Below are 17422 nucleotides of genomic sequence, written 5' to 3'. Positions count from 1 at the left end.
TTCCACAAATAAGTGATATCACACAGTATTTGTCTTACTCTGTCTGACTTATTTCAGTTAGCATGATGCCCTCCAAGTCCATCCATGTTGCTGCAGATGGCAAAATTTCATTCTTTTTTATGACTTAGTAGTATTCTATTATATTTATATATATATATACCACATCTTTATCCATTCATTTGTTGATGGGCACTTAGGTTGCTTCCATATCTTGGCTATTGTAAATAATGCTGCTATGAACATTGGGGTTTATGTATCTTTTCAAATTAGTGTTTTTATTTTTTTCGGATATATACCCAAGAGTACAATTGCTGGGTCATATCAGTCACATATGCAAATGATGCGACTGATGTGACCGCAAGGGGTTAATATCCAACATATATAAACAGCTAATACAACTCAACATCAAAAAAACAAAACAACCTGATTTAAAAATGGGCAGAATATCTGAATAGATATTTTTCCAAAGGGGAAATGCCAGTGGCCAACAGGCACATGAAAAGATGCTCAACATCCCTAATCATTAGGGAAATGCAAATCAAAACCACAATGAGGTATTACCTCACACCTGTCAGAATGGCCATCATCAAAAAGAACACAGATAACAAATGCTGGTGAAGATGTGGAGAAAAGGGAACCCTTCTACACTGTTGGTGTGAATGTAAATTGGTACAGCTACTGTGGACAACAGTATGGCAGTTTCTCAAAAAAAAAAAAACCTAAAAATGGAATACTTTGTAAAAAGAAACATTAGACAGAACCTGGAAAAAATTTTGGTCTGGCATTGTTTGCAAAATGCTGATTTTTGATTAAGAAAAGTTTGAAGGGTATGGTACACATCCTGGTGAGGGCCTGTGTACCCAGTGGAAGAACTCAGTATTTACTCAGGTGTCACCCCAGCCTGTAAGCTAGAGTTCACTCACTCAAAATATCTAGTACTCCTTGTTATATAGAGAAGAATCAGGACCAGAGAGGACTTGGATTGTTCATCTTCAGTCAGACAAAAGTTACTGGCGTTTGTATAAAAACAAGCTAGAATTCTTGGTGTTTAGTGAATTCCTTTTGCTCCATATTCATCAGCCTGTTTTTTCTCTGTCTTTTATTTAAGTCGTATGCCTTTTTTTAAAACATACATGGAAAAAGCTTTGCACCCTCTTTAATCCTTGAAACAAATTCATGCCATGCTAATTTTGCATATTTTCTTTCTGACCTATCACTTTTCCCATCCCAAAACTTCTAAAATGATTCCCTGAAGGGAACACATTCTGCAGCTCCAGTCCCAGTTGAAAAATGCTTTAGCACGTGAACTTTATGTGAAGGAATTATACCTCCTTGATTGATATAATTGTGATTTAAACAACTGAAGTGAAAATCATGTGATTTAAATAGAAAAAAAACCGACACAGAATTATATGGAGATTATAACAGTGTAAATTATGTGCGCCAGTAGAGGAGGGAATAAAAAAGGAAATACATCAAATGAATATAGTGACGGTATTCAAATGGTGTGGTTATGGGTTTACGGTGGTCTGTTTTGTTTTGTTTCATTTTTTTTTTTCTAGATTGTACCTGATGGCATTATTTTAAAAACAGAAAGTTTGTTTTAAAGTGTGTTTTGTATAAATATCAAGTTGTACACTTAATAATTATCCGATAGTACATCAAGAAATTCTCAAAGTGATTTTTAAATCATTTTATTGTGATTCAGCCAAATAACTCTAATGGTTCCTTTCTTAGATTTTTAAATTATATTAAAAAATTTGTTAAAATAGTGGCATGTTACAGATACTGACTTTTTTACTATCTTTGGAGCATAATCTTTTCCATAAAGTCTTAATCTTGACTAGGAATACTGTGGTATTGACTTCTTTTGTTTCAGTTTTTTCATGTTTTTAATCTGTTCACAAATCTGGGCATATCTAAATAGCAAGAATAGATTTGGTGATTTGAACAGCAAAATGTAAACCAGAAGTTTAAAGAGACAGTGTTCAAAATATACTGACCTTCTGCAGCCTGCATCCCTGGTGAAACAGAGAAGAGACCAGCATTTATCTTTTCATTGAAACCATGTGCTGTGTGTGCAGGAAGGAAATGCATGCTAGTCAGAGGTCAGAAGCAGGATGGATGAGGTTTGAAAGAGAATATTTACTGTGGGGTTTTCCTAAACCCCTAGCCTCATGGGAGATGTTGTTATTTCTAGTAGACTTGGTGGAAACTTGGGCAGACCCAGATGTGTTACATCATGGTACATGGAGGACATTATCAAGAAGCTGTGGCCAGGTATACGTCTCTCTGTGTGCTGGGCTAAGAAGGACAGCAATGAGTTTAGACCTTGACCAAATAGATAAACCAGAGGCGCTGGGAATGAATTTAGCTCCTTGGAAACTTTAGTCTGAAGAGGATCCCCTGCACACAAAAGGTCTAGAAATCATGTCATGAGCTAAACAGTTAAAGGAGCTAATGAGGTTTAGTGTGAGGCAGGAAAGGATTAAAAGGATCTGACAGATGCCTTTAAAATCCAAAGGGTAGTTGGTAAAAGTTGAAGCTCGTTTTCTGTGGACCTTTGGAGAACTGAACTAAGAACAATGTGTGGAGATGGGGGAAACACGTTTCAGCCTAATGTAAGGAAGGTGTTCTTAGAGTTGGAGCGATCCCTTAATGTAGTGGGATGGTGAATTCTGGAGGCATTCGGAAGGGGCAGTGGGAGGGGGCTTTTCACACTGTGTGGTCAGATTCAGTTCCCCTCCACCAGGCTGAATGGTCGATTGTGTGGCACCCCGGTGCCCTGTACCTGTACATCCGTTTGTCAGCTGAAGGTAGCAAAGCTGTTTTCTTTGTTTCCTTTTCATAGTTGTTGCTAAGCTCGAGATGCAAAAGCAGACTGCCGATTAAATATCCCTGCCCCTTTCTCCTATGTCACCTTACCCTAAAACAGGTAGCCTCCCCTTCCACACCCTCTTCAATTCTTAATTCTTTAACCCCAAAGCACAAAAATCGCCCTTGTGTTTCTTAATTTGTTCTAAAATGTTGTCTGCTCTTACTCTGGATGTGAGGTTCAATATGACGCCTTCACCTCACTTTTCTGGGGCATTCTCTCTGCTCCTGTCTGCTCAAAGACAAATATGTGTGCTTTAGAGCCTTATGCAACTATCAGCCGGGAGCCTGAAGTGGAGAGTGGGCAGGAGAGGGAGGTGGGGGAATAACTGATATTCTCCTCTCTAAATCCCCTTCACCCACAAGCAAGTAGATTTGGCAAAAGAGATTATTTCAGTAGAGACTCATCTTCATCAAACTAATGTATTTTAAAAACTAAGAGTTACAATTTAAAAAGTAATTAGTACTTTCAGACATATGTTTCTGGACATGATCATTTCTGTGGTCAAAGTAGGTATGTTTTAGCCCAATTTGTTCAGTGTTTTTTCTCTGTGACATATATACTGGGTTGATGTTGTTATTTTTCTAACATAAATTCAGAATTTATCATCTTTTATTGACTCCATGGATCTTTTCCTCCCTGCAGGAATAGGAGGCCTTCAAGACTTTGTGCTGAAGTCGGCAACACTGTCTACCTTGCCCTCCTGCCCGCCATTTATACCACTCAACTTTGAAGCCACCCCTATTGTGAGGGTTGCTGTTGAACCGAAACATCCAAGTAAGATGACCTTGTTTTTAAAAGCCTGTGATGTTCATTACATTTTTAAAATACTTGCATTTAATGCTTGGTTCCTCATGATTTGTTTCAGTAGTAGACTATGAATTTTCTTGAAGGTATATAATAGGAGTACCCTGCCCAGCCATGAGGCCTTACAGACCACCAACATTTTGAGGGGAATCTAACCTCTGTCTTAGGAACCGGGAGTCTTTAGGCACCTTCGCCCTCCAGGGAGACTGTATTCTTCTTTATGGCAGAAACAGGGTCATCCCTGCATCCCCCAGAACCCCGGCACAGGGTGGCGTCTCAGCAGAGTTCATGTTTTATGTGAATGGTTCTTAGAATCTTACCCCAAGCTCCTTGGTTCAAAATTCATATCCTCTTCCCTCTAGGTTTGCTAGATTATCTGGACACTGAGCATTTCCTCTTTGTGTAGAAAGCACTTCCTGCGTCTTTCTGTCTGGCTGTGTGACACCTACATATGCCAGTCCCTATAATAACTAATTCTTAGTCTTTGGTTTATACCATTTGCCTGGCCAATCTTCATTAACTCTTGTATTTTCCTTCCCATGATTGTCACTAACCCCCCTAGTCCCTGTGACTTGGCTGTTCCCAGTGCTTAGTGGTAGTCAGTGAAGAGTCTCCAGACTGCTTTAAGGAAACCAGAGAACAAATGTGTAAAATGGCAGTTTAGTTGGGGTATATAATGGCCTCGTTGCCCCTGCATCTGTATATCCCTCCTCTCCCCAGAGCTGGGGCCTTCGGAAAGCTTGTCTCTGCCTCAGTTCCTAAGACATATTCTAGCCACTGAGGATCCCTGGGACCCTTGAGCAGATATGTATTTGGAGGACTGCATCTCTGGCCTTTGGGCTCAGTAAATAGCTATCTGCCTTGGGCCTCAGACAGGCATGCTTTCTGGGCTGTCACTGTGGACTGACAGTGCCTTTGGTTGTTGCATGGATTTACCCCATTCTGTGTAATGCCTGCTTCCTCTTTGTGGGTTTGTCCAGATCCCGGCCCCTCATAGTTTGTTCTTTTATTCTCCTTGCTAACTGCCTCCAACCCTAAGAAGCACATACAATAGAAGAAAAGCTCAGTTTTATTGAAGTTGTAACATTTGAGTCTGGCAATCATAATTTATTCTTAGGCGTTTCTAGTATTTATTTAAATCTTATTTCTTACTTTTAAAACAGAGATTAAAGAAATTTTAGCTATAATGTTTTAAGAGAAATGTGTAATTTTTTGGAGTCTGTTTGATAGCTGTGTGCTACTCTGTGCTATTATCCAAGCCGAGTAAAAGCCCAGTCCTAAAGGGCCACCTTCTGTACAGCTCTGCTACAGGAGGTGAGAGATCCTAGTACCTAGCTTACTTCCTGTCCCATAGCAGACTCAGTAAGATTAATTGCTTTCTCATAAACAAGGTAATCTAATAAACAGAATTACTTAAGATTGGCCATCTGAGTGCCAAAATTTATTTCCTCATATGTGTTGCATTAGATTTTTCTGAACTTTGTAAAAAATAAACTAAAATGATAGAAGGGGCACCGGTTTTCTTCATAATTTTAAAAGGAGTATTGCTACTTTTCCCAATCAAGTATATTGTTCTTGCTGAATTTGCCATGCGTATTCTTGATTATGTTATTGAAGTGTACGCCATTCTATATTTCCATGTCTGAAGTTTATACCCGTTGTTCTGTCTTCTTGTTATTACAATGTCAACATCTTATTTTACATTTAGAATGTCTGGGAATACTTCTCTTGATGCTAGTCTCATTCCTCTGAGCCCTCAGAGGATATTTATTGTCCCTTTACTCTTTGCCCTAATTTCTTATGCCCATCCTTACTTTGGGGCGATAGCCCCTCTCTTTACAGATTACATGTCTAATGACTATTGGGATGTCCCACCCTGCTGTACCTCAACTTCCCAGTAGTACTGCCCCTGAGAAGCACTGGGCAGTTGCATTGTTTATTTCTGAACAGAACATGTGTCCCCAGGCCCTCTTTTCTTTTTCATGCTGACAAACTGGGTTAACTAATCTAGAAGACAGCCTTTTTACTCTTCTTTTGGTGTGAAGGCATTCCGAGCATTTGTTCTTCCACTTTTCTTTCTCTGACTTCCTAAGCTGAGGTCCAGATGTCATGGTGGCCGCCACTCTGCTCCATGCCCACAGGGTCTACTCAAAATCCAACACCCAAACACAGAGGACTCCACGTGCCCAAAGCCATTATTATTTTCAGCATCATCATTGATCCTGACTGTGTGCTACATTCTGAGGATTTGACATTATCTCATGTAATCTTCTCAACAGCCGTGTGCTATTTTGTATCCTCATCTTCACATGAGGTAAACTGAAGCTTAGAGAAGCTAGTTAACTTGCCCATGGCCTTACACTTAGCAGTTAGTAAGTGGTTGAGTCAGGATTCAGACTCCTGCCTCTGGATCTTTATTTTTAGGAATCCAAGAAATTCTGTTTACCTGAGAGCAGAGTTACTGGTTTCCAGAATTTTTCCATCCTTTATCCATATCAGTTAAAAGAAAAGAGCCCTCTCTGCATATGGTTATATAGATACATGAACTTCTGTGCTGATGTTTTCTGTACCATATGAAATACACACAAGCGTAGAAGTTACTGTAAAAATTGAGATGAAAATGAAATCACTGTCTTTAAAATATTCTTATTTGTATTTGTTGGAGATATGCACTGTATCTATAAATAGGTGAATATGTATTATTTGTTTATGATTGTGGTTTATAGTTGCACTAGTTATGTAATACTGCCTAACATATTACTCCAAAATTTGGAGACTTGAAAGAACAGTAATCGCTTCTTATTTTTCACAGTTCCTTTGGTCAGGAATTTTGGAAGGGTTCAGTTTGGGGACGTCTCACGCAGTTGTAGTCATATATCACGGCAGGCTGCAGCCGTCTGAAGGTTTAACTGGACTTCCACGGTGGTTCACTCACTGGTGCTCATAAGCTGGTGCTTGCTGGGGACCTCAGTTCCTCCACAGGGACCTCTCCTCGTGGCTGCTTGATTTTCCTAGAGCACCGTATGGTTACTGGCTTTAGCCAGTAGTCCAAGACACTAAAACAGAAGCTGCAGTACCTTTTGTTAGCTAGCCTTAGGAATCACATATCACTTCTGCAGTATTCTATTGGTCAGACAGGCCAAATTTCTTTTGAAAAAGCTTCTTCTTTGCTTATTGCTACACTGTCACCTTTGCCTTGAAGTGACAGATTTAAGTGTGTATGTGAATGTGAGTGGGTTTTTTGTTTTTGTTTTCTTAAGAATTTGTGGACTTCCTGGTGGCGCAGTGGTTAAGAATCCGCCTGCCAGTGCAGGCGACACGGGTTCAAGCCCTGGTCTGGGAAGATCCCACATGCCGCGGAGCAACTAAGCCTGTGCGCCACAACTACTGAGCCTGCGCTCTAGAGCCCGTGAGCCACAGCTACTGAGCCTGTACTCTAGAGCCCGCGAGCCACAACTACTGAAGCCTGCGTGCCTAGAGCCCATGCTCTGCCACAAGAGAAGCCACCGCAATGAGAAGCCTGCGCACTGCAACGAAGAGTAGCCCCCGCTCGCCACAACTAGAGAAAGCCCACACGCAGCAGCGAAGACCCAATGCAGCCAAAAATAAACAAATAAATTTATAAGGAAAAATTTAAAAAAGAATTTATTAGGTCCTCATACTGGTAACATTGTTTTGTAATTGGTGATGGAGAGCTGACAAAAAGCTTTGTCATTTTTTTTTTAATTATTCCCTTGGGCTTGTGTGATATGTATTATTAGTGGTCTTCGTGCAAGAATCTTTTTAAGCCATATTTCAAATTCTGTGAAGGTTAACTTAACACTAGATAATATCTGTCCACGGAATTAGGCAAAGGAAAACTACAAATGCTGAAAAGGAAAACATGAGGGTACGTCCGTCACCCCCACAAACAGTGAAATCCCACTCCCTGTCTTCCGTCAGCATTTCACGCATCCCATATGTGGCTCATGACCACGACCTGTGAGGGTGCCGACACCCATTATGGAGTGTGGCTCTATGGCTGTCTGCCTGCAGGCTTCAAAACCAGTGTGTCTGTGACCTTGAGCACAGGTTCCTTAAGCTTCTCTATGCCTGTTTGCTCATCTATAAAATGAGAACAGTAATCATTCCTGCCTCCTAGTTAATGGGTTCATATATGTAAAGTGCTTATCTGGCACACTTAGCACTATAAAGTGTTAGTTACCATTAAGAAAAGCTTATTTAAAGAATAAATAGGTATGGAATAGATATGGGTAGTCAACTTGGGAAGAATATATTGAAAAACCACTGATTGCAGAAAGCTCCCGTGGTTTGGTTTGTTGGCATGTTGAAAACCAAGCATTGAGGAATTAACTGAGTCCTTCCTTCAGACGTAGAAGTGAAACAAGACTGCGTAAAAATGCCTTCAAAGCCAAGGTCTCTGCTGAAGTAGTAACAAGAGAATTCCTGTGACCTGCCTTGAGTAAATAGTGGCCACCACGCATATGAAAGGTGTGAAAAAGCAGCAGAACTCAAGATGTGGATCCAAATCCCTACCTGTACCCCAAGAACTGTAGGGAACAAGCAATTAGATACTGAAAGCACCAGCAGAGTGGAATGCAGAAGGTACCCATAGCTCACGGGATAAAGTGGCTGCTTCGTGTATCCCACCTCTCACCCAAAGGGCAGCTTTATTCTAAAATCCACAGTTCTGTCAAGCAGTTTCATAAATAATTATTATTTATTTAATTTTTTGCAGTACGCGGGCCTCTCACTGTTGTGGCCTCTCCCGTTGTGGAGCACAGGCTCCGGACGTGCAGGCTCAGCGGCCATGGCTCACGGCCCTAGCCGCTCCGCGGCGTGTGGGATCTTCCCGGACCGGGGCACGAACCCGTGTCCCCTGCATCGGCAGGCGGACTCTGAACCACTGTGCCACCAGGGAAGCCCAATAATTATTTTAAATATGAGCTTCTGGTACAGTTTCTTGAATTGAGTATCATATTGAATGCTTCCTTTGCTTATTTGTTGCTTTTATAGTTTTATAGGTACTGTTTGGGAAGAGTTGTGTTACATTTCTAGGTATATATACAGGTGTAATACATTTAGGTGGATTTACAAGTGTAACGATGGTAGTTTATATTTGCTGAGTGTTTGAAGAAGTGGCATAGATCAGCTTTGGGAGTCTCAGTGATATGTGACACGTGTCTCATGTGAGCTATCTGTACAGGTAAATTACTAGAGGGTAGTTTTCTTCACATTGCTATATTATTTGGAAGAACAGTAAACCATTATTTTAAGAGTTTATTTCATTATACTTTTCCCTTCAGTTTTCTCACAGATGTTATCTTTAGATTATATTAGTCCTTATCTTGTATCTAATCAGTATTTCATTTTGTTAACCTAGGTGAAATGCCTCAGCTCGTCAGAGGAATGAAACTGTTAAACCAAGCTGATCCCTGTGTCCAGATTTTAATTCAGGAAACGGGAGAGCACGTTTTAGTCACAGCAGGGGAAGTTCACCTTCAGCGATGCCTGGATGACTTAAAAGAAAGGTTAGGTGATAACAGAGATGAAGAAATGATAGCCCCCAAATCGGTGGGATGCTTTAGCGTTTCCTAAACCCATTGAACTTACACTGTGGTTTGTCTTTGGAGAAAAATTAAGTGCCCTCAACTTAAACAGGAACTGTTATTGTGTTACTGGATCATAGATTTAATTTTTAATAACTGACAAATAGTATTCACTGCTATACTTGCATGATTTTGCATTTTTAGTTTGAGTCATAAAATATTTTCATATATATGTATTTTACTTTAAGCATATACACACACAGCATATCAGGGCAACAAAACAAAATCGTATTTTGTAAACATAGGCTGTAATTAGGATAGACTTCCTTTCCTTATTGATGTGGTCTCTACAGTGTAAACCTTCGGTAAATCTTTATATTTCTCTATCATGGTGATACATAAGTGTCATAAAATAGGCATCCCAAATAACTTTTTGTAAATTATGTTTTTCCTCTTTATTCCAAAGGTAATATATGTTTATTGTAGCAATTAGGGAAATACAGAAGAATAAAAAGAATCATTCAGTTACCATGCAGAGATAACTATGACCATAACATTTGGGTACATAATTCCCTAGTCTGTTCTATGTGTATTCAAATACCTACAGATATCTATACACAGCTCTGATTATTTGGTTAAGGTAAACTTCTGGAAGTATAATTGCTGATTCAAAAGGTGGCATATTACATTGCTGGCATATTTTTTAGGCTTATGATCCATATTATCCTTAAGAAAGGCTGTTCCAGTTTACCCTGAAACTAGCAAGGTGTATTTGAAAGTGTCTCTTTTCCCAAACTTTTGCCAGCCCTGTATATCATAATTTTTAAAAATTTCACCAACCTGGAAGACGAATAAAAGGTGTTCATTGTTAATATACACTTTCTGTGCTTAGTAATGATACTGAAACTTTTTTTTTTAATGAATTAATTTATTTTTGGCTGCGTTGGGTCTTTGTTGCCACGCGCAGGCTTTCTCTAGTTGCAGCGAGCAGGGGCTACTCTTCGTTGTGGTGCACAGGCTTCTCATTGCGGTGGCTTCTCTTCTTGTGGAGCACGGGCTCTAGGTGCATGGGCTTCAGTAGTTGCAGCACGCAGGCTCATTAGTTGTGGCTCACGGGCTCTAGAGCACAGGCTCAGTAGTTGTGGCGCACGGGCTTAGTTGCTCCGCGGCATGTGGGATCTTCCCGGACCGGGGCTCACACCCGTGTCCCCTTCATTGGCAGGCGGATTCTTAACCACTGCGCCACCAGGGAAGTCCCTGAAACATTTTTTTTTTTTTTTAACATCTTTATTGGGGTATAATTGCTTTACAATGGTGTGTTAGTTTCTGCTTTATAACAAAGTGAATCAGTTATACATATACATATGTTCCCATAACTCTACCCTCTTGCGTCTCTCTCCCTCCCACCCTCCCTATCCCACCCCTCCAGGCTGTCACAAAGCACCAAGCCAATATCCCTGTGCCATGCGGCTGCTTCCAACTAGCTATCTACCTTACTACGTTTGTTAGTGTGTATATGTCCATGACTCTCTCTCGCCCTGTCACAGCTCACCCTTCCCCCTCCCCATAACCTCAAGTCCGTTCTCTAGGAGGTCTGCGTCTTTATTCCTGCCTTACCCCTAGGTTCTTCATGACATTTTTTTTCTTAAATTCCATATATATGTGTTAGCATACGGTATTTGTCTTTTTCTTTCTGACTTACTTCACTCTGTATGACAGACTCTAGGTCTATCCACCTCATTACAAATAGCTCAATTCCTGAAACATTTTTTAATATGTTTATTGGCCATTTGTTTTTCTTTGATGAATCACCCTGTAATGGCCTTCCTTCCTTTTATTTTTCAATTTTCTGGGACTTTAATAACCATAATAATAATTATAGCTAAAATAATAATTATAAATAATCAACATGATTACATACTAAATACTACATGTTAGTCACTGTGTTGAACTCTGTGTGTCTCATTTAATCCTTAAAACAACCTGGTAAAATTGGTGGTGGTGGTAGTAGTAATAATTGTTGTTGTAGTACAGTACTACTTTACTACTACTACTACTAATACAGTAGAATAAGAAGAGCTGCTCCTGCAGCACCATCCATTTGGGTTTCTTTAAATGTTTTTATAGCCATAATTAGTACAAAATTGGAAGGTAGGTTTTTCCATCTCTTTCATGTTGTCACCATTTTCTTAGAATTTCTGAAGGTATAATTATAATGTTGATTAGAGAATAATCCTAATTGGATAAATCGTAAGGCATAATGTATTTTAAAATAGTAACTTAATTCTCAGAGGGATTTTTTCTTAACAGTATTGAAATGTTATGTTATATTTTGGAGTTTTTGAACTAACTTATTTTCTCTCTTTTCACACTCTTTGCTACCAAATTAAAATCCAATGTTAAATAACCTTACGTTTCTCAGGCCATTAACTCCTCTTTAAAAATAATGCTTTATGGTACTTAGAATTATATTTCAAGTAAAATTCCCCCTTTAAATCTAAAACTGATTTTAATTGAATTACTTATTTGCGGTTGAAATTTTTTAAAGTGACAGCATCAAATGGTGGCAAAGATGTAGAGCAAAGATGTAGGAATTTACCTACACAGCTAGTGGGAGCGTGAGTTGGTACAGCTACTTTGGAATGTAGTTTGGGTATTATCTACTAAGGTAGGAGATAGTTATTTCCTACGGTTTGGCAAATCTATTCCCATTTCTATTCTATATATACTTAACACAAAGCTGGACAAATGTGCATCAATAATATTCATAGCAACAAAAATTTTAATAGCCCAAAACTGGAAAAAACTCAAAATAAAATGCATAAACAAATAAATTACGGTAAATCCATACCATGGGATTTTATAGAATAATCTCAGTGAACAAGCTAACTACGCAAACATGGATGAATTTCACAACATAATATTGAGCAAAAGAAGACAACTGAAGAAAAAAATGTTTGATTCTATTCATATAAAGTCCAAAAAGCAGGCCAAAGTGAACTATATACAGTATGGGGGTTTTATGTTTAGGTGTTAAAAAAGATAATTTAAGGGCTTCCCTGGTGGCGCAGTGGTTGAGAGTCCGCCTGCCGATGCAGGGGACACGGGTTCGTGCCCCGGTCCGGGAAGATCTCACATTCCGCGGAGCGGCTAGGGCCGTGAGCCATGGCCGCTGAGCCTGCGCGTCCAGAGCCTGTGCTCCGCAACGGGAGAGGCCACAACAGTGAGAGGCCCACGTACCGCAATAATAATAATAATAATAATAATTTAAAATGGATTACAGTGAAAATCAAGATAGCGGTTACCTTCATGGGGTTGGGAGAATGCATAAGGGGGCCTTCTGAGGGCTAGGAATGTTCTGTTTCTTAACTTGAGTAGTGGTTTATTTACATGGTGTTCATGTTGTGAAAGTCATAGATCCAGTAGAGTTTTGTTTTGTGTACTGTTCTATATGACTGGTAAATTTTACAATTATATACTTAGAATAAGAACATATATATAATGCTAGAGGGTTTTTTAACCTCTCATAGGACAGAGCCTATGCCTTCTAATATATAAGCTTTTTTGACTTTGATACACATGTGCAGGAATGCGTTATGTACATGCGTGGGAGACAAGGAGGCTCCTGTGATCTCTAGGCCAGAGAAACTGTCAGAGCTCTTATCCTACACCTCTCAAGGTAGTCATGATCAGATGTGGCAGGAAGCCACAGGAAATTGCTGATGTAGTCGGAGTCTACTGCACTTCTTTTGAAGTAATCACAGGCTCTGCACTGCCAGGATTTAAAGAAACTCTAGCCCTGAGGCACTTTGTAGGTGTGACAGGCAAACGCACACCTCCCCTTCCATGGTGTGGAATGATTTTAATTAATCTTGTAAGTGAGGACTATGGGAGAATTCTTGGGAACCTTAGAAACTGGAAGGACTAATATGACTTAGTAGCCCTTTTGACCTTATGGTATGAGGAAAATAGGACAGTGTCATAGTACTCAACTCTCATAGTTTCAAAGCTGTGCAGTTGGTTTTCTTGAATGTTCTAAGTATGTTGAACATATTTTCTCTAAATAAAGGTAACTAAAAAAATATTTTCCTGTTTCTAAGATTTCTAAGTGCTTTTCTTTTTTAAAAACCAGGAGTGGGTATTAAATTTTATTGAATGCCAATTTAGCATTTTTAAAGATGGTTACCTAGATTACTTTATTAGACACTTTTAATGTGATATTTTAACAGATGTCCTAATACAAATCAAGTTTTAGAACCTACAGTAAAAACTACTTAGTGTTGTAGTGAATTATTCCTTTAATATGCTGTTTAATTGGATTTTTCATTATAGTATAATGGCTAAGAGCATGGATTCTGAGGTCAGACCTCGATTTGAAACCCAGCTTACTAGCTCTGTGACTTTGGAGAAGTTATTTGATCTTTCTTATTTGATTTTCTCCTCTACAAAACGAGGATAATAATATACCTACTAAAGAAATAACACATGTAAACCACTTAACACAGTGCCTCATACATAATAAGTGATTAGTAAAAATAAAACACACACATATATATCCATTTTTGTCATTGTCATTTTATCTTAGATTTTATATCTCAGTTCTTGGGTAAGATTGAGCTACAGTTTTGTGTATGTCTGCTGTCTTTTTCAGGTGCAAGTATCAGAGTAATTTTAAATGAATACAGTGTCAGGTAGACATCCATCTTGTGTATTCTGCAACAATGTATATAGCATTGGAATAAACTAATCCTTGAAAGTAAACCAACTCACTGGCAAAACCAAAACCTTTCTTGGAAGTGACTTTTATTTTTAGAAAATTTTAATTTTCTTCCATACATTATGATCTATTCAGGTTCTGTATTCTAAAATCAGTTTTGGTAACATATTTTTAGAAAACCATCCATTCATTGAGTTTTCAATTTTATCACAAAGTATGAAATCAGATAAACCAAATTCCTGCCCTAAACCCACAAAATATAGAAAGCAAAAACAAATCTAGAATCAAAAGTAAGCATTTCAAAACCTTTTACTTTTAGTATTTAATTTCCTTATTGAATAACATTCCCCAGGGAAAAAGTATTGTTCCAAGATCCAAAAATTTCTTATATATGTGTACATACACACGCATTTATGTATGTGTACATACATATATATATGTACATTTATACATATGTCCATCCACCTTGCCAATAGTAGACCAGACCAAACCTTTAGTGTTTCCTGGGAATGAGGTAAACAGAAAATAAGAGAAAAAGAAAGATTGCGTGGTTTCATTGTCATCAGAATCAGACCATGTCAGTTTCCAGAATCTGCCCTCTGTGAATTTGTAACTCATCTGCAAGAAAGTGCAGCATGAAACTAAGCTTGACACATTGTGAGAAAGGGGGCTTTCTGAACTTGGTGGCAGACTGAGGTTCAAGACCTATGAGGTTCAAGACCTATGCGGTCTAGTAGAGTAGCCACTGACCACATATGGCTATTTTAAATTAAATTAAGATTAAATAAGATTAAAAATTCAGTCCCTCAGTCACATTAGCCACATTTCAAATGTTCAGTAGCTACATGTGGCTATTTAAATGTAATTAAAATTAAATGGAGGCTTCCCTGGTGGCACAGTGGTTGAGAGTCCGCCTGCCGATGCAGGGGACATGGGTTCGTGCCCCGGTCCGGGAGGATCCCACATGCCGCAGAGCGACTGGGCCCGTGGGCCATGGCCGCTGAGCCTGCGGGTCCGGAGCCTGTGCTCCGCAACGGGAGAGGCCGCAGCAGTGAGAGGCCCGCGTACCGCAAAAAAAAAAAAAAAAAAATTAAATGAAATTAAAACTTTGTTTCCCCAGTTGTACTTCTGGAGAGTGCTACTCTAGACAAACTCCTAGGTCTTGCCACCCTCACCATGAACCTCATCAAAGCCAAATCCACTGTCAGGATTTGACTGGATATCCTGAAGTTCTGTGATTTTTTTTTTTTTATCTCTTTAGAGTTATAATCATTGAGCTTTTCTTCTCCAGATTCTTAAAGTGGCAGATAATATTTTAAAGAATTCATGTAAAACCTTATTAAAACATTTATTCTCCACTCAAAACATTCTTTTTAAAAAATATTTTAATGCCTATTTTATTTTATTTTATTATTTTTTTTACATCTTTATTGGAGTATAATTGCTTTACAATGGTGTGTTAGTTTCTGCTTTATAACAAAGTGAATCAGTTATACATATGTTCCCATATCTCCTCCCTCTTGCGTCTCCCTCCCTCCCACCCTCCCTATCCCACCCCTCTAGGTGGTCACAAAGCACTGAGTTGATCTCCCTGTGCTATGCGGCTGCTTCCCACTAGGTATCTATTTTACGTTTGGTAGTGTATATATGTCCATGCCACTCTCTCACTTTGTCACAGCTTACCCTTCCCCCTCCCCATATCCTCAAGTCCGTTCTCTAGTAGGTCTGTGTCTTTATTCCTGTCTTACCCCTAGGTTCTTCATGACATTATTTTTTTTCTTAGATTCCGTATATATGTGTTAGCATATGGTATTTGTCTTTTTCTTTCTGACTTACTACACTCTGCATGACAGACTCTAGGTCCATCCACCTCACTACAAATAACTCACTTTCGTTTCTTTTTATGGCTGAGTAATATTCCATTGTAAAACATTCTTATCTCAATACATGGTTTATTTATTTTGAGAATGAACAAAGCAGTGAGATTCTAGTATATGCAAAGAACTCCCTGAAGGTCTGTTCCCATTAGAGGTGGTCTTTTGAATCTGAAATGAAAGTGGTTTTTGAATTCTGATATAATGTAAATTACCAGTATTTCCTAGTAAAGTAATTTTTATATTTCTATGTTTTTGCAGAATATTCATTATGTAACATTTCTACATGGACGTTTTGATGCCATTTTGATTATAACCTTGTGTTATTTCTCTTGACTCTGTAGGTTTGCAAAGATTCAAATCAGTGTGTCTGAACCCATTATTCCATTCAGAGAAACAATCACAAAACCCCCCACAGTTGACATGGTCAATGAAGAAATAGGCAAACAACAAAAAGTTGCAGTCATACACCAAACAAAAGAAGATCAAAACAGAATCCCTGAAGGAATCCAAGTGTACTCTGGTGGGCTAATCACCATGACAACCCCCAATAAACTTGCCACACTCAGTGTTCGAGCCATGCCCCTTCCAGAAGAAGTCACTCAGATTCTGGAAGAAAATAGTGATGTGATTCGTTCTATGGAGCAGTTGATATCCTCTTTGAATGAGGGTAAAAACACTCAGATGATTCACCAGAAGACCCAAGAGAAAATTTGGGAATTCAAAGGAAAACTAGAGCAGCATCTAACAGGGAGAAAATGGAGGAACACTGTTGACCAAATCTGGTCGTTTGGCCCAAGAAAATGTGGGCCCAACATATTAGTAAATAAAAGTAAAGATTTTCAGAATTCAGTATGGACAGGCCCAGACGGCAAAGCATCAAAAGAAGCCAGTAGATACCGAGATTTGGGCAATAGCATCGTGAGTGGCTTCCAGCTAGCAACCCTCTCTGGCCCCATGTGTGAGGAGCCTCTCATGGGTGTCTGTTTTGTTCTGGAAGAATGGGACCTAAGTAAATTTGAAGACCAAACAGCAAGTGATAAGCAGAATCAAGAACAAAGTGATCTGGTAAAAGAGGGACAGGGGGAAGGTGAAACCTGTTCTGGTAGAGATGAACACCAAGACCTACAAGGTGGCTGCTCCGAGCCCTCTGAGAAGAGGGCTTCCCAGAAAGGAGAGTCTTCACTCACCGACTGCTATGGGCCCTTCTCAGGACAGCTCATTGCCACCATGAAGGAAGCCTGTCGCTATGCACTGCAAGTGAAACCTCAGCGTCTGATGGCAGCAATGTACACGTGTGACATCATGGCCACCAGTGATGTTCTCGGTAAGGCAAGAAAGGTAAAGACTGAGAAATACCATGAATAACAGTGGAAGTCTCTCAGGTCAGAAAGCTTAAACTCATGTAATATTTTTTTTTGCAGAAGCTACATTATCATATGATTTTCAGGAACTAAGATCTTAGAAAGTCAGAGGCCTTAAATATTACAATCTTGGGGGCAAGGGAGCGGAAGTTTTGCCAACTTAGGATATTTTGTTTTGCAAAAATAGAAAGACTTTTCTGCAACAGAAGGTCTGGTAAATGAGGTTTAAACTTCTC

The 17422-nt window shown here is 39.2% G+C and overlaps 1 protein-coding gene across 1 annotated transcript in view; it reads left to right on the top strand.

Moving 5' to 3' along the window:
• EFL1 (elongation factor like GTPase 1) overlaps nt 1–17422 on the top strand; it is a 136893-nt gene that overhangs the window by 93731 nt on the left and 25740 nt on the right. The window contains exons 16-18 of the mRNA XM_079912636.1: nt 3521–3652; nt 9066–9213; nt 16167–17149. Of these exons, the coding sequence (XP_079768762.1) occupies nt 3521–3652; nt 9066–9213; nt 16167–17149 (1263 nt within the window). The remainder of the gene's footprint in view (nt 1–3520; nt 3653–9065; nt 9214–16166; nt 17150–17422) is intronic.

The sequence above is a fragment of the Stenella coeruleoalba genome (genome assembly GCF_951394435.1).
Source record: "Stenella coeruleoalba genome assembly, chromosome: 2".
Taxonomy (NCBI): Eukaryota; Metazoa; Chordata; class Mammalia; order Artiodactyla; family Delphinidae; genus Stenella; species Stenella coeruleoalba.
This window is presented reverse-complemented; position numbering and strand designations above follow the sequence as displayed.